General features: G+C 28.1%; 2 protein-coding genes across 6 annotated transcripts; both read left to right on the top strand.

The window, feature by feature from the left end:
* The first annotated feature begins 6,945 nt into the window (after positions 1-6,945).
* On the top strand, positions 6,946-12,077 carry LOC137838039 (cytochrome P450 CYP736A12-like). 2 transcript variants are annotated; one of them, XM_068647249.1, is made up of 4 exons: positions 6,946-6,994; positions 7,112-7,194; positions 9,681-10,472; positions 10,973-12,077. In XM_068647249.1, the coding sequence occupies exons 3-4, from the start codon at positions 9,780-9,782 to the stop codon at positions 11,813-11,815; spliced, it is 1,536 nt and encodes a 511-aa protein (XP_068503350.1). In that variant the 5' UTR covers positions 6,946-6,994; positions 7,112-7,194; positions 9,681-9,779; the 3' UTR covers positions 11,816-12,077. The 2 variants fall into 2 exon arrangements, with proteins under 2 accessions (XP_068503350.1, XP_068503351.1); XM_068647250.1 differs by lacking the exon at positions 6,946-6,994 and having other exon boundaries at positions 7,021-7,194; positions 9,684-10,472.
* Positions 12,078-18,520: 6,443 nt separating this feature from the next.
* LOC137838040 (cytochrome P450 CYP736A12-like) lies at positions 18,521-23,250 on the top strand. Of its 4 annotated transcripts, none has more exons than XM_068647253.1 (4): positions 18,521-18,640; positions 18,725-18,807; positions 21,041-21,832; positions 22,331-23,250. In XM_068647253.1, the coding sequence occupies exons 3-4, from the start codon at positions 21,140-21,142 to the stop codon at positions 23,171-23,173; spliced, it is 1,536 nt and encodes a 511-aa protein (XP_068503354.1). In that variant the 5' UTR covers positions 18,521-18,640; positions 18,725-18,807; positions 21,041-21,139; the 3' UTR covers positions 23,174-23,250. The 4 variants fall into 4 exon arrangements, with proteins under 4 accessions (XP_068503354.1, XP_068503355.1, XP_068503353.1 ...); XM_068647254.1 differs by having other exon boundaries at positions 18,611-18,640; positions 21,724-21,832; XM_068647252.1 differs by lacking the exon at positions 18,521-18,640 and having other exon boundaries at positions 18,671-18,807; positions 21,044-21,832.
* Positions 23,251-25,067: the final 1,817 nt, after the last annotated feature.

Raw genomic sequence — 25,067 nt, 5'->3', positions numbered from 1 at the left:
TTCAATGTTTAAGTATAACTATTTTTTTTTATCATAACCTGTGCCAAGTGAGAGAGTCTTTGTTTTTCAATTGTGGTACCATATTTTGCTTCGTTGTCATTACATTTTATGTTGGATGAGTGAAGAGCACTCATGATTGTTTGTTATTCAACTTTTGTCTTATACCATCACTAATGAATAGTTCTTAAAATAATAACTAGTTTTATTGATAATTTATTAATAAAGACTATTTTCGATTTAAGATTCTCACGTTCAACTATATTATTTGATTTCAGTCAGATTTGTTTGCACACAAATAGAGGGAAAAAAAGAAATAGCAAAACAATATGTTAGAGATCCCACATCGACTAGAGATGAGAATATTTCATTGTATATAAGTGGGTGCAAACCTCACCCCATGAGCCGGTTTTATGAGGTTGAGTTAGGCTTAAAATCCACTTCTTAATACTATAAAAAAAACATTCCCTCGTTTAGTGTAATAGTCAAAATCAATAAATTTAAAAGCTCTTATGTAAATCAAAAAAGTCATATAATCGTTATAAAAGGAATAAATATCATGCTTGTCAAAATTTTTATAATAGAAAAGTAAGTAATTATTCCAATAACACGTGATTGATTTATTTAGCCGAGTAACACATTTTACTATTTCTGGTGAGAAATGAGTTGAGAAACCTACACTAGTGGAGAAAATGTCATTGACGCCTGGGTTCCCTAACCACAACAATAAAAAAACTTAGTGACAATTTTGAAAATAAAACAAAGTATTTTATGGACAGTTTTCATCATATTTTCCACAATATTCATCATTTCTATCTAACCTGACAGTTTTCACCTCTATATCTAATTGTCTTTCTAGTTCATTTATATAATTTCTAAGACATGAATGCTTGATATTTCTCATGTAGTAAATAGGCATACCCATATTGTGAGAAATCATTAAAAATGTGATAGAGCACATTTTTTATTGAAAGAATTTCAAGAAGTTGAATGTTTCATGTGGCTTTTTCTTTGTGTGTTTTGTTGGTTTTCCTTTTGTATGATCTACACATACATTTAAATCACTAAAATCTAAATTCAGAAAGATTTCATTATTTACCAATATTTGCATAATTTCTTTGGAAATATATCCCAAACACTTATGCCACAATTAAGCTAAACATTCATTAACTAAACTATTTTTAGTGTCAACATTATGATGTGAGGTCATAAGAGTTTTAACATATAAATCATCATAAAGTGCACTAGATCCTATACAAGTATGCTTATACAAACTGAAACAACCCTTCCCAAACCTATAAGAGTATCAACAACATCAATTTTAGACAAAGAAACTAAATTCAAAAAATGCTAGGTACATAAAAAGTATAAAACAATTCTAAATAAAATACAGTGTTAAAGATTAAACGATAAGTCCTGATAGCTTCAACTAAAACATTCACTCTATTTCCCATGAAGACAAACTTCTCATTTGGGTTTGTGGTTCGAGTTCAAAGGAATTCATGCATCATATTAGAAAGATGAGCTATACATCCATAATCAATCCACCAATACATAAACATTATGCTCACCTTTATTTAGGTCAATTTTTCTCAGGAAATGTCAAGACTTCCTGCAAAAATGAATTTTTTCATTTCTTAATTATAATTCAAAATCAATAAGATGCTCCCACTGAAGGAGGGGGACACACGATTCAAAGCAACATCAAATTGGTCGTGAATTGGCTTAAAAGCACAAAATTGCATGGTGGGATTTGGGTGTTAGCATTTCAATTCAAAGCATTCAAAAATGCAGAATAAATGTAGGAAAGTCCCCGAGCTCTTTCTGCAGAAATACGGGTCCTATAAAGGGTCACTATGAATTGGAATTTATCTTACATTTTTAGAGGACCGTGAGGTTGTTACACGTGTAGAGCCAATGCAATTCTTAACAAAGAAACATTTCTACATAAATGCAGGCCCAATAAATGGTCACTTTGAATTGGAATGTCTTATATCTTTAGAGGACCGAAAGGCTATACATATGTAGAGCCAATGCAATTCCTACCAAAGAATTTGGCTAATAACTCACAATTATTCACATGGTCATTCAACTGACAGAACATGACTTACACTCTCGTGCTCTTATGGTGCGATAAAATTTTATGGTAGTTTAATTATCACAAATTCATATTTTTTTTTTAAAAATTAAGGTGAAAAATATTTGTCCATGGATAATCATAAATTTTGAACATCCTGACTCTCACACTACATGTAGATTCAGATACATTTTATAAAAATCTTACAATCTATGATTCTCATAGGCATTATAATAGTGAGAAACACTTATCTTGATCCATAAGAGACTTACTGTGAATAATTTCTTCAATCTCACTTTCTTAATCTGTATTTTTGTAGTTTCTTTCTTATCACACTCTTTATTGATGATCAATAGTGAATCACTTTTCTTAATGATCAATAGTTACTAAAAAAATCATTAAATAAAAACTAATTTTAAAAATCAAAATAATTAGTTACTATTTGATGAAATTAGAGATCATTTTATAAACTAAAAAACTATAGTATCTAAAGTAGTTTTTATTATTAAATAATTTTTAAATTTGTATCTGACCATTAGCTACCAAGATTTTAGCTACGTACTACTTTATATTATAAATTAGTCTCTATTATTTTAAATTAGTCTTTTAAAGACTAATTTATAATCTAAAATATTAATCGCTAAAGTTAGATAACTAATTTAGATACAAATTTAAAAATTATTTTATAAATTTTTATTAATAATAAAAATAATTTTAAATATAAATAATTATTTAATTTTTAAATTAGTATCCAATTTAACTAACTAATTTAATTTAAGTAACGTGTTTAAATACATAATCAAAACTCCTATTAAAAAATTGTCATGACTTTGATTTTAAGTTATATATATTAAAAAACTATTTAAAATGAAAATATTTTCTTATGTATTAAAATATATATTGTCTGCCATGTGCCTCTGATCTCAGTCAAGGCACAGTGCTAGAAGACATTTTCGTCATTATTTTATTGAAGATTACAACTAAGAATAAATTCTAACCCATGTCTATATTATTGATTTTGGTAGGGTTTATCATTGAATTATATAAATAAATAAAAAGTAAAATAGATAATAACAATCAGTTTTAGATAGGAGACTAAAATTTTATAGGTATCTCAAGCAATTTTGAAAATAATATTTTAATATTTATAAATTTGTAAGTATATTTTAAATTTTAAATTTAATAGTAAACCATATACTCACTTAATAAACACAAAGAAAAATATCCTCCTAAATATAACAACCCAATTATTTTAGCTAAACTTGTAAAAATGTGGGTCATCTCATAATTCAACATGAAATCATGTTTATGAGACATTTCAATGCATTCATATCTAATAAATCATTTCATCACTTCTTCTATTTTCTCAACACATAATTGAATAAATACCGAATTCACATTCACATGTGAAAAATCTAAGAAATTATTGAAATGAGAGAAACTAAGTATAAAAATTAAGTTATTTAAATTAAGAAAAAAAAGAGTTAAAAGTGAATAAAAATAAGAAAAAGGTTATATTAAATCGAATCTCTCGTACTTAACCTATACAACTTTATTTTTATTTTATATTAAATTGAAGTCATACTTATTATCTAATTATATAAAATTTCATGTAAATGGAAGTATGTACAACTTGTTTAATTTTAGATTTTTTATCTATTTTAAGAAATATAAAATGAAATTATATTGTTTTTGAAAAAAAAGGTTGAATTAAGTTGGAATGCTTTGGGTGTAATAATTAATTAAAGAGAATTTGCAATGTGAAATTAGTTCAATTGAAATTGACTTTGAAATTCTGAAACCACGTGAAGCATAGATAGAGAGAGAGAAAGATGCCTTTGATTCAAAGAGGGATAACATATTTCACTATCACACAACATTCTCTTCATTTAAAAATAATTATAATTTTTAAAATATCTTTTACATAAAAGATAAAAACATATTTCTTTATTATATAGATTTAAAACATAAATTAAGATATTGTTAATATTTAATATTTTTTTACATTTTTTCTATATGCGAAGTACATGAATAAAATAAATAACAAACTCTTTACTTATTATTGAGCTTTGGGCTTTTTCAGTTGTACTATTGTATTTTGTTTTAATAAATTTTTGTTTATTGAACATATACTGGAATGATTGAAATTAGTTTTTTTTTTATATAAATTTTTTATGTTAGCCATTATTATGTAAATAAAAATTAATTTGAAATTATTACAGTTTTCATGCTAGATTGTTACGATGCAATTAATTTGAAGAAATTGTTGTTTAATTCAAAATTTATGATTCAGTGCATAAACAGAATTCCTTTGAACCAACTGTGAACATGAGTTTTGTTGGTGCAAAAAGCAAATTTAGTTGAAATTGGAGGAATTTGGAAGATGCACATTCTTACATTTGAGAAATTTTGATAAGGGAACCAAGTTTTGAATTTGGTTTTTATTGCAAAATGGCGTAATTTTATTTCATATTTTTTGAATTGTGAAGAAAAATTATTCTAAAATTGGGTAATTGTTATATATGATTTTATCTTCATTTTATATTAAACTGACGTTTGTTATATTTATAACTTAATTATATCTATTTCCACTTAAATCTTAATATGTATGACTTGTGCAATTTTAGAATATTTTTTATTTTATTTTAAGAAATAACAAATGTAATTAAATCGTTTTAAGAAATAAATAGTTAAATTCAATTTGAATGTTTTGGATGTAATTTTTTTTTATAAAAACTATCTGGATATTAATAACTATCTGGATATTAATATAAAACTTTACACCTCCAGAAACAACAATTATTTATTATTATATAAAAATATTATTAAAAAAATATAAGAAAATAAAAAAATTAAACCAAAATATATTAAAAAAATAATATATAAATAATTTATACTTATTAATAAAAAAATTAAAAAAAAAACTAAATGGAAGTTAATTTGCATTTTAAAATTAGTATAATTGAATTTGACTTTGAATTTTGACACCACGTGAAGTAGAGACAGAAACATGCCTTTGATTTTTTGGATGAAGTGGCCTCCACGTTTCCATGTTTCCATTTTAATATGACTTTGAGGAATTCAAATATGTGGCTGCAAAACTCACACAAGATTTCAAAGGATTGTCTAAGATTTTTCTCATTCACTTTGTTCTATTTTTTTTAGTTATGAGATTTAGTCTTGAATTAAATTATTAGAAAAATCTTGTTTATTGAAGATTAATTGTTAGCTTATTTAATTTGTTTTATATTTCTAGTGGTAATTCTAAATATATTATTTAGATTATCTTGTCTTTCAAAAGTGTTTTTCTCTTTGTCATATTTACATTCTTGTCACATTTTTACTTTCTTTGATTTAACCTATTCTTTTATTTTGCTTTTCTAATTTGTCTTTAAACTTTTTAAATTTTTTTAAGAATTTTATTTTCTTAACCTCTTGAATTGAGTATAAATATTTAATAAGTGGTGAGGTCCATTTTATATTTTTTTTTTAATTTTTTTTTTAAATTACTTGTGTGTTAACTGTTGCTTGCACCAAAACAATTGGAGTCTTGTTAAGAAGAGCATTCACTGCATATTAAACTGTCGGCAACATTCTTTTCATTCAAAACAATTATAATTTTTTAAATATCTTTTACATAAAACATAAAAATATATTTATTTATTATATAGATTTAAAAAATAAGATTAAAATATTGTTAATATTTAATATTTGTTACATTTTTTTCTATGACGTACATGAATAAAATAAATAACAAACTCTTTCATAATATATTCCTTATATTTTCAAAATATATTCCCAAACCTCAACTAGGAAAAAGGTCATGACCTAACAACTAGTTTATGGTAAAACAAATCAATGAGAAAGGTACTAATCAAATGCCATATTGAAATAATTGTGTGTTTGTACTAATATCATTCTTATTTATAATGAAGAAAATATCTAACAATAAGAAAAAATTATATTTAATAATAAATAATGTTTGATAAAATATATTTCTATCAAATCATATAATATCTTTTATTTAAGATAATATTTAAACTATATCTTTAACAAATATATATATATATATATATATATTTTTTAAATACAATAAAAATGAATATTATTTTATTATAATAACTTAAATGATATCGAAATTAAATCATATCTAAATTTAAAAGTTTATATAATATATAAGAAATCATTGTTTTACAATTTTAAATACAACACAGTTAACATCACACAACCAACTGAAATATCATGAAACAATTTAGAAATCATCATTAATAGCACAACTTTTAAATGAGTATGGAGTTTGTGATCTAAAAATACTTGTCCTCATATTTGTGGACAGAATCAAAATAAACAAACATCATCCCCTCCAGAGGACACCTTTTTATTATAATTGTTGGTATAGAAGTTGGTCTCTTTGTATAAGACATTAGCATGTGTGGCTTCTAGCTATCCATTTATATAAAGTTAGATAGGTGATTAGGGTAATTTCATAGGTAATTATTGAAATAGGTAAAAATTTGAAAAAAAAATCAAAATAGATAAGTGAGTTCTAGTTTACCCAAGATAATATATGACTTATTCACAATGAAATTGTGTCAGATTAAATACACTGAAATACACTGAAATCGTATCATTTTGATATAATTTATTCACAATGAATTCGTGTTTCGTGTCAATTTGACCAGACTTATCTATTTGAATAATTTTTTTATATTTGATTCATTTTGATAATTAATTTATAAAATTATACTATTTTAGTAAAAGAAAATCCCCATATTTATATATTTTTTTAATAAAACAAAAATATAGAAAGTAGTTAAAAATAAGGAGGCATTAAGGGAGATATGAAGTAGAAAGTGGCATTGGTGTTCCAAGGGTAAGAATGTGCAACACAAAGTCAATCTTTCCATTTATCCATATAAAGTAAATTCCAAAATCAATTCACTTTCATGCACACCAAACAACCACTTGTTTCTTTCTTTCTTTCTTTAATGTTATTCTGCTTTACTTGTTTCACCTTCTAACGTTTCTTTTCCTCAGATCTTCTTTATCTGCACTCTCTCTGCAGAAGTTTCCAACACAACTCATTTCTCTTCATTGGATCCACACCATCACAAACTAAGGTACCTCTCTCTCATTCTATTTTTATTTTCATCTTTTGAGTATTGCTGTTGTTGTCTCAAAAGTTTGTTATGTTGTCTTGTTCTATGTGTTTATGGAATTTGGGAGACTCTAAAGTCTTAATTTTACACCTGATTTCTTGAATCACTGTAACTTCAAAAACTGTGTTGTTTATTCATACTTTTATTTTTCTCTTTTGGGTAATGAGATAAAGCATACTAAACCTTTGAGTATTGTTGTTGTTGTCTCAAAAGTTTCCTATGTTGTCTTATTCAAGGTTTTATTTATGGAATTTGGGAGACTCTAAAGTCTTAATTTTACACCTGATTTCTTGAATCATGTCACTGTAACTTCAGAAACTGTGTTGTTTACTATACTGTGTTGTTTCAGAACCAGTTTTTCTTATGAACAGTTCTACCTACACCAGATAAAGAAAAAAGTAAGTTGTAGACATGTGTATCTATTCTTCAACAATAGTATAAAAGAAAATTATAGTTTATTCTGCAACTACCAAATCCCACTAAATAAGTAACTGCCCTAATCTTTTATCCCATTAATTACTAAAATAGTAAAAATTATAAAAATTGGTAAGTGGGTCAAGTGAGACAACTTATTGTAAAAAATTATACGATTTATCTATTTTGTTCATTATTTTTTATAAGATCTCTTAATATTTTTAATTATGTTAGAGATTATAGTAATAATAGTTTTAACTTAAAATTGTTAGTAATTATATCAAGAGTTTCAGAAAGCTAGTAATACTCTTACACTATTAGAATCATTAAATTAAATAGACCCAAAAAAATAATTAATTGCTATATTGACTAAATTAGATATTTTTAGATGTTAAAAAAGTTATTAGTTTTTAAATTTGTTTTTATAATTGATAAATTGTTTTAGAATTGGTATTTAATTAGTTATCAAAATTTTTGTTATCGATTAAGAAGTGGGTTTTAAGCCTAACTCAACCTCATAAAACCGTTTCAATAAAGTGAGGTTTGCACCCACTTATATACTATGGAAAACTCTAATATCTAGTCGATGTGAAATTTCCAACATTATCAAATTTTAAATTTTAAATTAGTAGTTAAAACTTTAATAACAAACTAGATATCAATTTAAAAATTATTTATTAATAATAGAAATTAATTTAAAAATTAATAATTTTTTAATTTTTAAAATAATATTTAATTTAGTTAATATAGTACCTAATTATTTTTTAATTTAAAAAGTTAATTTTTGTTTAATGATTTGTTAGTAGGTTTATTTTAGAATAAAAATGTTTGTGTAGGATCACTTTTTGGCTGCCAGCACAAGAATCTGGTTCCCAACCCAAGTGATATTGATTTTAATTTGTCATTTGTCAAGCTATTTAATTCTTTATGGAAAGAAAGGTGTTTTCATGTTTGGGTTGAGATGTTTAATCTCTTTAGCAAATTTTCTCTTTCTACATTTGATTTCTATATTTGATATAACCTTTTAAAATATGCACATTACAAAACAATAAACATTCTAAGGAACCAATAAATTTCCATATTAAAAAAAATTGAAAATAACAATGAGTTGTTTTTTAGAAGATCATTGAAATAATGTTTGTTCCAAGCATAAAAAGACAATGATATGTCCTTTTTTATCATCTAGATCACCTGCTAAGTCATAATCAAATCAATCTTTTTGTCTTTTTGTAAAATATCCCATACCGTAAGATACACTTAAAAATAACCTCCTCAAGCATGTGTGAGTAGAGTACAAATATATTTAAGTTCAAACTAATTCGTGTGATATTATATATATATATGTTTATTTTTGTAATATTCAGTCTATTTAAGCTTACATTTAAATAATTATATCAAAATACATTAAATTGATACATGTTATGATTAGATTGGATTATTTGAGACCTCATAGGTGAGATGATATATTGAATTTGTAATAATAAGTAAACAAATCTATGTTTGAAAAGAAAAGAGATACATTTGTTTCACTGATAAAGTCAAATTATGTAAATTAAGACACTAAGTAGTGAGAAATTGAAGAATTTTTTTTGTATGAGACACATTTGTAAACATAGGGTGATTTATACAATAAACTTACTCTAACTTTTGAAGTTGAGACTTGCGTGTAGATAAAAAATGTTTGGTACGAATCATATGTTAGTCTTTCTAGTACATACTTAAACAAGTTTTCCTAGACTTCAGTTTGTTATTCTTTATCTTTCATCCATTTAAACTTAGGAGTACATATTGATCTAAAGTTTTGAAATGGATTGGATAGAGTTTCAAAAAATAATGATGCATTAATATATGCTTGAATTGTACATTTATCTTAATTTCAATAACAAAACGTGAATCAATTCAAGACCTGAATCATCAAATTTTCGTTTAACAAGTATGATTTATTGATTACATGAAGTATAATTTTGCTTTCTATTTTATTTTAATGTTCTAAGCCATCATTCACTCTGCAATCACCCATATCTTTTTTGTAGCAGGAAATTATGTCCATGACATGACAAAGCCTTGGTTACCTTAAGATCATATAAGGAATACTCCAAACATTCTCCATTTTTAATCAAGAAAAATCAGAAATGTTACCTCAAACATTAGCTATTCCTGCAATACTCCTTGTGATATTTATATTTATTTTATCAATTGTTGTGTTAAAACCAAAACAAGGTCAAGAAAATGGAAAACATCCACCTGGTCCCAAGACCCTACCAATTATTGGTCATCTCCACATGCTAGGGAAACTACCACACCGCACCCTTCAATCCCTTGCAGCATTTTATGGACCTATAATGTCCTTAAAGCTAGGACAAGTTCCAACCATTGTGATATCCTCACCTGAAATAGTCGAACTATTCCTCAAGACCCATGACATTACTTTTGCTTCTAGGCCTAAAAGCATCTCATCCAACTATATTTCCTATGGTGGCAAGGGCTTAGTATTTTCTGAGTATGGTCCCTACTGGCGCAACATGAGGAAACTGTGCACAGTACAACTTCTGATTGCATCAAAAGTTGAGATGTTTTCTCCTTTGAGAAGTGAGCAGTTGGCAGAGTGTGTCAGGTTTCTCCAGAAAACAGCATCATCGCGTGAGGTTATAGATCTTAGTGATACTGCAGGCAATATCATCGAGAATGTCACCTTTAAAATGATCTTTGATTGCAGTAAGGACGATAGATTTGATGTAAAGAACCTTGTTCGTGAAGTATTGGACTTGGCAGGAACTTTCAATGTTGCAGATTATTTACCTTGGCTACGTATGTTTGATCTTCAGGTATGAAATGCTACTAGATATTGTAAACACTTGGCATATCCCGTATCATATTACTTTTGATTCTGAACATGTAGTTGTGTTGCATATTTTGTTAATGATCTTTCATAGTTTAGATTTTATTGTTATTTAGATGGTTAAATTATGTTGTCCTTAGAATTAAACAATTCAAGCTTTTTCTACCATCACAGTGTAACATAATTGACATATAACCTTGTTCTTTAATCATGAGGTAAGAAATTTTATCTTGAGGTCTATCATCTATGAATATGAAAAAACATTGGTTAAAAGAGATTAATCCCTTAAGTAGTAATGTCCTAAAGAAGATTGTTTTGAATGACAAAATATGTGTTGAATAAATATTCATACTAGGAAGTTCGTCAAAACTAACAATTTGATTTAATTTTCTGATGTAACTTTCATTTCATTATTCACTTATTTATTTATGACTTATGATTTTATCCTTAAACAATGAGATATTAATTCAATCATTGTTATATTAGGGACTAGTAAGACGATTAAAGAAAGTGAGCAAATCATTTGACGTAGTCCTGGAGCAGATTATCAGAGACCATGAACAATATTCTGATAAAGAAGAAAAAGGCCAAAAGGACTTTGTGGACATATTCCTTGCACTTATGCATCAACCCCTGGATCCTCACGATGAACATGGTCCTGTGGTTGAAAGAACGCATATCAAGGCTGTCGTGATGACTATGATTATTGCAGGAATTGACACATCTTCCACATCGGTTGAGTGGGCCATGTCTGAACTCTTAAAGCATCCAAGGGTGATGAAGAAACTTCAAGATGAGTTGGAAAGTGTAGTGGGAATGAAAAGAAAGGTGGAGGAGACTGATATGGAAAAATTGCTTTATTTGGACTTAGTGGTGAAGGAGACACTAAGATTGTACCCTGTTGTACCTTTGCTAGTACCTCGTGAGTGTAGAGAAGATGTTACTATAGATGGTTATTTCATAAAGAAAAATTCAAGGGTGATAGTGAATGCATGGGCTGTGGGGAGAGATCCTAAAGTTTGGTCAGATAATGCTGAAATGTTTTATCCTGAAAGATTTACCAACAACAATGTGGACATCAAAGGATTTGACTTTAGACTCATACCATTTGGTTCTGGTCGTAGAGGGTGTCCTGGGATTCATTTGGGTCTAACCACTGTTAAGATTGTTCTTTCTCAATTGGTTCATTGCTTCAACTGGGAACTTCCATCAGGCATGTCCCCTGATGAGTTGGACATGACTGAGAAATTTGGTCTCACAATGCCAAGAAGTAAGCATTTGCTAGCTGTGCCAACTTATCGCCTAACAGGTGAAGTTGGAATGGATTAAACCCGGAAAATGATACTTTGACGATCCTTAGAGTTATATACAACTCTTGATGTGATAGATTTAGAAAGAAATATATAAATAAAGAGTAAGTTTGGAATTAAATGATATGAAAAAGTATTAAAATAATAGTATTGAGAGTTGTAATGTGATTGTATAAAAAATATGAGTAGTCAACGTATCATTACCCATAAAACCCAATGCTCTGATTGTTGTGGTGTTAATTGTATAATACAAAAAGACAACATGAAAAGTACTTCTACTATTTTTGTACTTCTTTTACAATATTTTATAATATTCCTGCACTAGCTTGAAAGATACACAATATGGTTCAATAACAAAAACAAAAGACAAAATAGTTCCCCACGCAACTACCTTATCTTCTTAATATTACTATAAAGATAGGATTGCTTAATTATTAGCCCGAGCAAAACAAAAGCAAGATTTTGGCTATAGGTGCACGAAACATTCAATATTCTAATATTCGAAATTGGACTAGAAAATCAACATTGCAAAACAAAACATGGAAAAGAAATAACATAATGCAGAAAATGGATTCGATCGAAAATGAAGGATGAGATTCAATTGATGTTATTGAAGATTTTTTTAAAACACGTAATTCATTAATTCTTATCATCAAAGATAGTGGATGTAATTCTTAATTTAACCATGAGAGTCAACACATTCGGTCGAATCTTCTAGTTATGGGTTTGCATTCAGATTTATCTTATAAGGTAATGAACTTTCTCTTAATCTAAAACATTTTCTCCACCAAAACAATAAAGAAATTCTTAATTTTGACAACAAAAAAGCAACTGAAAACATTTTTTTCATGTTCAATGATTGTCATTTTCTAGGGATATGTTTTGATATCTTTATCCTGCAAATTTTTTAATCATACACAAAACAACGACCCGATCATTGCTAATTTTAGTTATCAATGCTTACTTTGGTGGTCAAATAGATTTGAATGAATCCTTCAGGATTTTTCTTCAATCATCACAAAATCCATTATCTGATTTCATGAGTAAAAATCTATAATCATCAACAAAAACAATTAGAGGTATCTAAAGTAGAATCGTCCCAAATCGTAAAGAGACGTTAATCTTCTTTACTATTTTTCAAGCGTTACATATACACATTCTTATCACTTAAACAATACATGTATACTTCGTCAGAGTTTGAAAGATTGATTTGAAAAATGCTAATAATGTTACTTAACGTTGTTTTATTCAAAAACTCAAACTCAAATTTCTTTAGGTGAAAATTTATTAAAAATCACATTTGTCTTTTATCACCCAACATGAATTCATTCATGCAAGAGAAAGATATAAATACAGGTTACAATCAATTCTTTTTGCCATCTCCAAAGCTTCACACACAAAGAATAAACTAAAGAAACTATGTTTCCTCTAACACAACTCATTCTCCTAGCTCCCCCTAGTCTCATTAATCTACGTCCTACACACCACCTTAATGATTTCATTAACACACTACTTTGGTTGAAAAACCAACCAATACATCCACATGTTGAAGATGCACTATAATTGATAAAACAAACATAAAGGGTATTGTGTTTGACATAGCAACGTGATTGAATGGACCATTTCAGAACTTGTGTGACATCTAAGAGTGATGGAAAGTGTTGAAGAGGAGCTAAAACATGTGGTTGGAATGAACAAGATGGTGGAGGAGCTTGATTTACCAAAACTAAGATATTTGACTATGGTCGTGAAGGAGATGAATATAAATTAGATATAATTATTGATATATGACCAAATTAATCAGTGTCAAAAATAAAAATTGAAAATTCAACATTCTAAGTTTTCACATAATTTTTCTTTACCTCAACTACACCTTAAATAGTTCTATAGAACTTCGTACTTGCATTTAGTAATTCTTAATAAGTCTGAAAAATACATTTTTACTTACTTATCCTCCTTTATATTGCTTTATAATATAAATAGAATTACACAGTTCCCTTTTCTAAAAGAAAAACGTAATCATTCAAAAAAACATAATTAAATATCTAGCAAAGAAATAATACATTGACATAATTAAGTCTTAGTCCTTAACTATACTAAGTTTTGCTTAATCATCTTCAATAAATTTAGAGAACGTTTAAAATTGATTGAGAAAATCATTTTAGTGATAAAATTTGTTTAATTTTCTTAAATACGATTCTTCCTAATGTGTACAATTTCCTTTAAGATAATGTCTTTAATATAACATAATCTAATACTTTTGTGTTTTGTTCTTTTATAATAAATGTTATTTTTAGACCTCTTTGATTATCACAAAATACATTGATATTATATAACACTCTTAAGTTACAAAACTTGTGGACATGATTTAAAATGTTGTATAGTAAACTAGTCTTAGCCACTCCATTCTAAATGAATGAGTCTTATTGCTGAGAATTTTACTCATTCACCTTATATTCTGCTACATATATGGATGACGATCAATTTCCTCAGATAAAAGGTGTTGTTATAATCTCCCTCCCACCACCAGATAACCCTTCTTTGGGCAAAACCATCACTGCTTTTACTTTCTCTGACCCTTCTTCTCCTCAACCCTCACTACTTCTTCAACAATCCCACCAACACCAAACAAACATCAATGAATACAACAACACTGATCCTCCCCTTCACTCCTACCCATCTAATGCTCAGCTTGGTTTTTCACTCAGAAGACTCTTCCATAGAACCCCAGTGAACTTTAGTTATTGTTTTCATCACAGTGTCCAAACTTTTTTTTTATTCTTCTCTGTTTAGTCTTTGGTAATGATAAAATTGTGGAATTGAGTTATTCTTAATTAAAACTTTAATCAACGCCAAGTAATGCAGATTTTTAAGCCACTGTTGTTTTTTATAATTTTAGACATTTGAGAGATTAATTTGGTAATACATTTCTAATTTCATTTTATTTTATTTTAATTTCAAATTTTATATATTGTAACAAATATCTACATTACCTATAAATATTTATACTTATAAAATGTATGTAGGTTCATATACTCACTTAATAAACACAAGAAAAATATCCTCCTAAATATAACAATCCAATTATTTTAGCTAAACTTGTAAAAATGTGGTTAATCTCATAATTCAACATGGAGTCATGTTTATGAATCATTTCAAATGGTAGGTACAATGCATTCATATCTAATAAATCATCTTCATCACTTCTTCTATCTTCTCAACACATAATTGAATAAATACTAAAATTCACTTTCACATGTAAAAGCGATGGGGTATTGTCGAGTTTGTACAACTTTTTTTTGGAGCATTAAGGCTTTGCCTACGACCCAGGTTTTGACATGGATGGTGCTGGAAAACAAGATTGCTACTAAAGTTAATTTGACACAACGCGGTGTGGTGGTTGATGGTATTGTTTTTTGTTTAGTCATTTACTTTTTGACTGTAGAATTGTTTGACTTATTTGGGTTCAATGTTTCTCATGGTTAGGAGTGTCGTCGGTTGCTCCCATTGATCCTATTGCTCATTTCATGCAGTTTTGTAATGCACCTAAGCCTTTCAACTCTGTTCTGCAAAGTGTGTGGATCTCGATGGTTAGAGAGATTTGGAGTCATAAGAACAATGTCATATTTAAAGGTGGTGTGGTGATCATTATGAATTTTCATTTTGACTCAATTGAAAGCTTGGTCTTCGATAACTTCTAAAATCTCCTCTGCTTGCTTCTCTTTCTCTGATTGATGTCTTGCCCCTTTATCTTGTTTGAATTCTATATAAGTTGTCTGTTTTTATTTAGGTTGGTAGGTATCTTTATTTTGTTGGATGGTGGTTTTGTGGGATGGTGGGTTGGTTGTTGATATAGGTGGTTAAGGTTTGTTGTTTTGATGTTCCTTGATAAGTTTGGAGTATGTTTCTACTGGGTTTGTAGTGTTATATTAGTTTTGATTTTTGTCCCGTGTTAGTTGGGTGTCTGAGAAGATGTACTATATTTTATAAGTATGTATAAGGGTTGAACCATCCCTAAAGTGATTCTAGTTATTAAATTTTTATTGCTGATAAAAAAAACATTCACATGTGAAAAGATTAAAGAAATGATGAGATAAACTAAATATAAAAATTAAGTTATTTGAATTAAGAAAAAAAAGTTAAAAGTGAATGAAAATAAGAAAAAGGTTATTAAATTGAATCATATTACTTAATCTATACAACTTTATTTTTATTTTATATTAAATTGAAATCATACTTATTATCTAATTATATAAAATTTCATTTAAATGGAAGTATGTACAACTTAATTTTAGATTTTTTTTCATTTTAAAAAATATCAAATGAAATTATATCGTTTTTGATAAAAAAAAGGTTGAATTCAGTTGGAATGCTTTGGGTGTAATAATTAATTAAAGAGAATTTGCATTGTGAAATTAGTGCAATTGAAATTGACTTTGAAATTCTGACACCACGTGGTGAAGCATAGATAGAGAGAAAGATGCCTTTGATTCAAACAGGGATCTGAGTGAAAAGACTGATAACATATTTCACTATCACACAACACTCTTCATTTTAAAAAATTATAATTTTTTAAATATCTTTTACATAAAAGATAAAAATATATTTATTTATTATATAGATTTAAAAAATAAAATTAAGATATTGTTAATACTTAATATTTTTTATATTTTTCTATATGTGAAATACATGAATAAAATAAATAACAAACTCTTTAATTATTATTGAGCTTTGAGCTTTTTCAGCTGTACTTATTGTATTTTGTTTTAATAAATTTTTGTTTATTGAACTGGAATGATTGAAATTAGTTTTTCTTTTTATAAAAATATTTATGTTAGATATTATTATGCAAATAAAAATTAATTTGAAATTATTTGATTGTTTATGCAATTAATTTGAAAAAATTGTTGTTTAATTCAAAATTTAGGATTCAGTGCATAAACAGAATTCCTTTGAACCAATTGGTGAGCATGAGTTTTGTTGGTGCAAAAAGCAAATTTAGTTGAAATTGGAGGAAGGAAAATGCACATCCTTACATTTGAGAAATTTTGATAAGGGAACCAAGTTTTGAATTAGGTTTTTATTGCAAAATGGCGTAATTTTATTTCATATTTTCTTAATTGTGAAGAAAAATTATTCTAAAATTGGGTAAGTTGTTATATATGATTTTATCTTTATTTTATATTAAACTGAAGTCTTCTTATATATATAACTTGAATTATATCAATTTCCACTTAAATCTTAATTTTTAGTATGTTTGCAATTTTAAATTTTTTTTTATTTTAAGAAATAACAAATGTAATTACACCGTTTTAAGAAATAAATAGTTGAATTCAATTGCAATGCTAATTTTTTTTATAAAAACTCTGATCTTGGGTATTACCGGTATTTCTATGAACATGACTACTATCACATAAAAAAATATTATTAAAAAATTAAACTAAAATATATTAAAATATATATATATATAAATAATTTATATTATTAATAAAAAATTCAAAAAAATTAAAATGGATGTTAATTTGCATTTTAAAATTCGTACAATTGAAATAGACTTTGAATTCTGACACCACGTGAAGTAGAGACAGAAACATGCCTTTGATTTTTGGAATTCAAATATGTGGCTGCAAAACTCACACAAGATTTCAGAGGATCGTGTAAGATTTCTCTCATTCACTTTGTTCTATTTTTTATTTTAGTTATGAGATTTAGTCTTGAATTAAATTATCAGAAAATTATTGTTTATTGAAGATTAATTGTTAGCTTATTTACTTTGTTTTATATTTCTAGTGGTAATTCTAAATATATTATTTAGATTATCTTGTCTTTCAAAAGTGTTTTTCTCTTTGTCATATTTACATTCTTGTCACATTTTTACTTTCTTTGATTTAACCTATTCTTTTATTTTGCTTTTCTAATTTGTCTTTAAACTTTTTAAATTTTTTTAAGAATTTTATTTTCTTAACCTCTTGAGTTGAGTTTAGATTGGTTACAAGTGAATGTAAAATTCTTAATGAATTCATTGAGAGTTTTTTTAACAATCAAAGAGGAATCGGAGTGAAAGTACTTAATCTTTCAAGAATAGATAGTGAATTGAGTATAAATATTTAATAAGTGGCGAGGTCCATTTTATATATATTTTTAAAAATTTTTTATTTTTAAAATTTTGTGTGTGTTAATATTGCTTGCACCAAAACAATTGGAGTCTTGTTAAGAAGAGCATTCACTGCATATTAAACTGTCGGCAACATTCTTTTCATTCTTATTTATAATGAAGAAAATATCTAACAATAAGAAAAGAATTATATTTAATAATAAATAATGTTTGATAAAATATATTTCTATCAAATCATATAATATCTTTTATTTAAGATAATATTTAAACTATATCTCTAAATAAATAAATAAATAAATATATATAATACAAAAATGAATGAATATTATTTGATTATAACTAAAATGATACCGAAATTAAATCATATCTAAATTTAAAATTTTATATAATATATAAGAAATCGTTGTTTTACAAATTTAAATACAACACAGTTAACATCACACAACCAACTGAAATATCATGAAACAATTTAGAAATCATCATTAATAGCACAACTTTTAAATGAGTATGGAGTTTGTGATCTAAAGATACTTGTCCTCATATTTGTAGACAGAATCCAAATACACAAATATCCAAAGTATAATTGTTGGCATAGAAGTTGGTCTCTTTGTATAAGACATTAGAAAGATAAAGAAGCATTAAGGGAGATATGAAGTACAAAGTCAATCTTTCCATTTATCCATAAAAACTAAATTCCAAAATCACTTCACTTTCATGCACACCAAACAAGTACTTCTTTCTTTCTTTCATTCAACCACACATTAATGTACTTCTGCTTTACTTGTTTCATCTTCTAACTTTTCTTTTCCTCAGATCTTCTTTATCTGCATTCTCTCTGCAGAAGTTTCCAACACAACTCATTTCTCTTCATTGGATCCACACCATCACAAACTAAGGTACCTCTCTCTCATTCTATTTTTATTTTTCATCTTTTGAGTATTGCTGTTGTTGTCTCAAAAGTTTGTTATGTTGTCTTGTTCAATGTGTTTATGGAATATGGGAGACTCTAAAGTCTTAATTTTACACCTGATTTCTTGAATCACTGTAACTTCAAAAACTGTGTTGTTTATTCATACTCTATTTCAGAACCAGTTTTTCTTATGAACAGTTCTACCTACACCAGATAAAGAAAAAGCAAGTTGCAGACATGTGAATTTATAAATCTATCAAAAAAATATGACCAGAATATTCATTTTGTATCTATTCTTCAACAATAGTATAAAAGAAAATTATAGTTTATTCTGCAGCTACCAAATCCCACTAAGTAAGTAACTGCCCTAATCTTTTATCCCATTTTCTACAGATTTTTTAGGTGTACACATTAATTACTAAGATAGTTAAAATTATAAGATCTCTTAATCTTTTTAATTCTGTTAGAGATTATAGTAATAATAGTTTTAACTTAAAATTGTTAGTAATTATATCAAGAGTTTCAGAAAGTTAGTATGTTTAAATAAAAACAAAAAAAAATAATTAGTTATTATATTTACTGTTTATTAGATATTATTTTAGAAATTAAAAAAGTTATTAATTTTTAAATTAATTTTTATTATTTATAAATTATTTTTAAATTAGTATCAAAGTTTTTTTTATTAAATTTAAAATTAATAATTAAAACTTGATAACTAATTAGATATCAATTTAAAAATTATTTATTAATAATAGAAATTAATTTAAAAAATAATAATTTTTTAATTTTAAAATTATTATCTAATTTATTTAATATAATAACTAATTATTTTTAATTTATAAAATTAATTTTTATTTAATAATTTTTTTTAGTGTTATTTTAAAATAAAAATGTTTGTGTAGGATCACTTTTTGGCTGGCAGCACAAGAATCTGGCCCCAACCCATGTGATATTGATTTTAATCTGTCATTTGTCAAGCTATTTAATTTTTTATGGAAAGAAAGGTGTTTTCATGTTTGGGTTGAGATATTTAATCTCTTTAGCAAATTTTCTCTTTCTACATTTGATTTCTATATTTGGTATAACCTTTTAAAATATGCACATTACAAAACAATAAGCATCCTTAGAAGATCATGAAATAATAATGATACGTGTTTGTTTATCATCTAGATCACCTGCAAAATTGTCGATAAATCCAATCAAATGAATATTTTTGTCTTTTTTTTTGTAAAATACCCCAAAATTACGAGTTTCTTGAAAATAGAAAAAAAAATCTTTCAACAAAGGTAACTTAATAGGGTTTTTCATGTACTTGCTAATCAGACTCAGAGAATAATGATGTCTTACAGTAAGATACAATTAAAAATAACTTGCTCAATCATGTGTGAATAGAGTAAAAAGTATATTTAAGTTCAAATTGATTTGTGTGACATTATATATATATATATGTGTTTTTATTTTTGTAATATTTAGTCTATTTAAGCTTGCATTTAAATAATTATATGAAAATACATTAAATTGATACATGTTATGATTAGATTGGATGATTTGAGACCACATAGGTGAGATGATATATTGATTTTGTAATAATAAGTAAACAAATTTATGTTTGAAAAGAAAAGAGATACATTTGTTTCACTGATAAAGTCAAATTATGTAAATTAAGATATTAAGTAGTAAAAAATTGAAGAAAAGTTTTTGTATGAGACACATTTGTAAGCATAAGGTGATTTATACAATAAACTTACTTTAACTTTTGAAGTTGAGACTTGAGTGTAGATAAAAAAATGTTTGGTACGAGTCATATGTTAGTCTTTCTAGTACATACTTAAACAAGTTTTCCTAGACTTCAGTTTGTTATTCTTTATTTTGCATCCATTTGAACTTAGGTGTACATGTTGATCTAAAGTTTTGAAATGGATTAGATAGAGTTTCAAAAAATAATGCTGCATTAATATATGCTTGAATTGTACATTTATCATAATTTCAATAACTTATCTTTCTATATGTTTATAATGTAAAATATATATGTTTATAATTTGGTTGTATGGGTTGTTGCATAAATTCTACAAAACGTGAATCAATTCAAGACCTGAATCATCGAATTTTCGTTTAACAAGTATGATTTATTGATTGCATGAAGTATAAATTTGCTTTCTATTCTATTTTAACGTTCCAAGCCATCATTCACTCTGCAATCACCCATATCTCTTTTGTAGCAGGAAATTATGTCCATGACTTGACAAAGCCTTGATTACCTTAAGATCATATAAGGAATACTCCAAACATTCTCCATTTTTAATAAAGAAAAATTAGAAATGTTACCTCAAGCATTAACTATTCCTACAATACTCTTTGTGATATTCATATTTATCTTATCAATTGTTGTGTTAAAACCAAAACAAGGCCAAGATCATGGAAAACATCCACCAGGTCCCAACACCCTACCAATTATTGGTCATCTCCACATGCTAGGGAAACTACCACACCACACCCTTCAATCCCTTGCAGCATTTTATGGACCTATAATGTCCTTAAAGCTAGGACAAGTTCCAACCATTGTGATATCCTCACCTGAAATAGCCGAACTATTCCTCAAGACCCATGACATTACTTTTGCTTTTAGGTCTAAAAGCATCTCATCCAACTCTATTTCCTATGGTGGCAAGGGCTTAATATTCTCTGAGAATGGTCCCTACTGGCGCATCATGAGGAAACTGTGCACAGTACAACTTCTGATTGCATCAAAAGTTGAGATGTTTTCTCCTTTGAGAAATGAGCAGTTGGCAGAGTTTGTTAGGTTTCTCCAGAAAATAGCATCATCGCGTGAGGTTATAGATCTTAGTGATACTGCAGGGAATATCATCGAGAATGTCACATTTAAAATGATCTTTGGTTGCAGTAAGGACGATAGATTTGATGTAAAGAACCTTGTTCGTGAACTATTGGACTTGGTAGGAACTTTCAATGTTGCAGATTATTTACCTTGGCTACGTATGTTTGATCTTCAGGTATGAAATGCTACTAGATATTGTAAACACTTGGCATGTCCTGTATCATATTACTTTTTATTCTGAACATGTAGTCGTGTTGCATATTTTGTTAATGATCTTTCATAGTTTAGATTTTATTGTTATTTTGATGGTTAAATTATATTGTCCTTAGAATTAAACAATTCAAGCTTCTTCTACCAGCACAGTGTAACATAATTGACATATAACATTGTTCTTTAATCATGTGGTAAGAAATTTGATCTTGAGGTCTATCATCTATGAATATGAAAAAACATTGGTTAAAAGATATTAATTCCTTAAGTAGTAGTGTCCTAAACAAGATTGTCTTTGAAGGACAAAACCTATGCTGAATAAAAATTCATACTAGGAAGTTCGTCCAAACTAACAATTTGATTTAATTTTCGGATGTAACTTTCATTTCATTCACTTATTTATTTATGACTTATGATTTTACCCTTAAACCATGAGATATTAATTCAATCATTGTTATATCAGGGACTAGTAAGACGATTAAAGAAAGTGAGCAAATCATTTGACGTAGTCTTGGAGCAAATTATCAGAGACCATGAACAATATTCTGATAAAGAAGATAAAGGCCAAAAGGACTTTGTGGACATACTCCTTGCACTTATACATCAACCCATGGATCCTCACGATGAACATGGTCCTGTGGTTGAAAGAACGCATATCAAGGCTGTCGTGATGACTATGATTATTACAGGAATTAACACATCTTCCATAACGGTTGAGTGGGCGATGTCAGAACTCTTAAAGCATCCAAGGGTGATGAAGAAAGTTCAAGATGAGTTGGAAAGTGTAGTGGGAATGAAAAGAAAGGTGGAAGAGACTGATATGGAAAAATTGCCTTATTTGGACTTAGTGGTGAAGGAGACACTAAGATTGTACCCTGTTGTACCTTTGCTAGTACCTCGTGAGTGTAGAGAAGATGTTACTATAGATGGTTATTTTATAAAGAAAAATTCAAGGTTGATAGTGAATGCATGGGCTCTGGGGAGAGATCCTAAAGTTTGGTCAGATAATGCTGAAATGTTTTATCCTGAAAGATTTACCAACAACAATGTGGACATAAAAGGATTTGACTTTAGACTCATACCATTTGGTTCTGGTCGTAGAGGGTGTCCTGGGATTCATTTGGGTCTAGCCACTGTTAAGATTGTTCTTGCTCAATTGGTTCATTGCTTCAATTGGGAACTTCCATCAGGCATGTCCCCTGATGAGTTGGACATGACTGAGAAATTTGGTCTCACAATGCCAAGGAGTAAGCATTTGCTAGCTGTGCCAACTTATCGCCTAACAGGTGAAGTTGGAATGGATTAAACCCGGAAAATGATACTTTGACAATCGTTAGAGTTGTATACAACTCTTGATGTGATAGATTTAGAAATAAATATATATGTATATAATAAAGGGTAAGTTTGGAATTAAATGATATGAAAAAGTATTAAAATAATAGTATTGAGAGTTGTAATGTGATTATATAAAAAATGTGAGTTGCCAACGTATCATTACAAACTAAACCCATTGCTCTAATTGTTGTGGTGTTAATGGTACAAAAAGACAACACGTTCGTCACTGTGTCTGTTGAGTTTTGGCTGAGATTTGAGCCCCAAATTCGTCTCACAAGATTTGCAATAAATTTTTTATTCATCACTGTCAGGGCTGAAAGGAAGATTCGTTTGTCTGCGAAACTGTTTGATTTTTTTCGTTGGTGAATACTCATTCGTTTCACCTGAAATTTGTCGCCTTTTGTCAAAAATTCAGTGGAGATTCTTACGTGGAATTTTAGGAAAAAACTATTTCGGGAGGATTTTTCAGGAATTTTGTGCAAACCAAGGCTATCCTCTACCAAAATTTGTGAAATTTCGCCCTACTTTCTGCAATTTTATTCCGGGTTCCGTATGGCGCTAAAAAAATTCACACAAGTACTTCCATATGTTGTTTGCACCCAAGTAAGGAGGCACGTCCATAAACAAAACCCAAAAAGAAGATACGGGGAAGAAAAGCCAGAACGTTTTGTTTACGAAAAACCAGTTTTTTTCACTCTCAGTCTGAGACTTACTACGCCTTACTCCTTGGGTATTTTTGTCTGAAATTATTACCAGACGTTCGTCACTGTGTTTGTTGAGTTTTGGCTGAGATTTGAGCCCCAAATTCATCCCACAAGATTCGCAATAAATTTTTTATTCATCACTGCTAGGGCTGAAAGGAAGGTTTGTTTGTGTGCGAAACTGTTTGATTTTTTTCGTGGGTGAATACTCATCCGTTTGGCCTTAAATTTGTCGCGTTTTTTCCCAAATTCAGTGGAGATTCTTATGTAGAATGTTAGGAAAAAAAATTTCTGGAGGATTTTTCAGAAATTTTGTGCAAACCAAGGCTATCCTCTACCAAAACTTGTGAAATTTCGCCCTACTTTCTGCAATTTTATTCCGAGTCCGTATTGCGCTTATAATATTCACACAAGCACTTTCATATGTTACTTGCACCCAGATAAGGAGGCACGTCAATAAACAATTCACAAAAAGAACATACGGGGAAGAAAAGCCAAGACGTTTTGTTTTAGGGAAAACCAGATTTGTTCATTCTCGATCTGGGACTTACTACGCCTTAATCCTTGGGTATTTTGGTCTGAAATTTTTACCAGACGTTCGTCACTGTGTCTATTGAGTTTTGGCTGATATTTCACCACCAGATTTGTCCCACAAGATTGGCAATAAATATTTTATTCATCACTGCCAGGGCTGAAAGGAAGGTTCGTTTGTGTGCGAAACTGTTTGATTTTTTTCGTGGGTGAATACTCATCCGTTTGACCTTAAATTTGTCGCGTTTTGACCCAAATTCAGTGAATATTTTTACGTTGAATTTCAGGAGGAAACTATTTCGGGAGGATTTTTCAGAAATTTTGTGCAAACCAAGGCTCTCCTCTACCAAAACTTGTGAAATTTCGCCCTACTTTCTGCAATTTTATTCCGTGTTCGTATTGCGCTGAAAAAATTCACACAAGTACTTCCATATGTTGTTTGCACCCAAGTAAGGAGGAACGTCCATAAAAAAATCACAAAAAGAAGATACGGGAAAGAAAAACCAGGACGTTTTGTTTTCGGAAAACCAGTTTTGTTCACTCTCGGTTTGGGACTTTCTACGCGTTATTCCTTGGGTATTCCAGGTAAGTCCCAGACCGAGAGTGAACAAAACTTGTTTTCCGAAAACAAAA

Source organism: Phaseolus vulgaris, chromosome 4 (genome assembly GCF_000499845.2).
Source record: "Phaseolus vulgaris cultivar G19833 chromosome 4, P. vulgaris v2.0, whole genome shotgun sequence".
NCBI classification, from domain to species: Eukaryota; Viridiplantae; Streptophyta; class Magnoliopsida; order Fabales; family Fabaceae; genus Phaseolus; species Phaseolus vulgaris.
Note: the sequence above shows the minus strand (reverse complement) of the source record. Positions and strands in the feature narration are given on the sequence as shown.

Excerpts from the sequence above, each read along its gene's own strand:
- LOC137838039 (XM_068647249.1), top strand. The coding sequence starts at position 9,780 with ATGTTACCTCAAACATTAGCTATTCCTGCAATACTCCTTGTGATATTT. Across the intron at positions 10,473-10,972 it reads TACGTATGTTTGATCTTCAG|GGACTAGTAAGACGATTAAA; the intron begins GTATGAAATGCT and ends TTGTTATATTAG.
- LOC137838040 (XM_068647253.1), top strand. The coding sequence starts at position 21,140 with ATGTTACCTCAAGCATTAACTATTCCTACAATACTCTTTGTGATATTC. Across the intron at positions 21,833-22,330 it reads TACGTATGTTTGATCTTCAG|GGACTAGTAAGACGATTAAA; the intron begins GTATGAAATGCT and ends TTGTTATATCAG.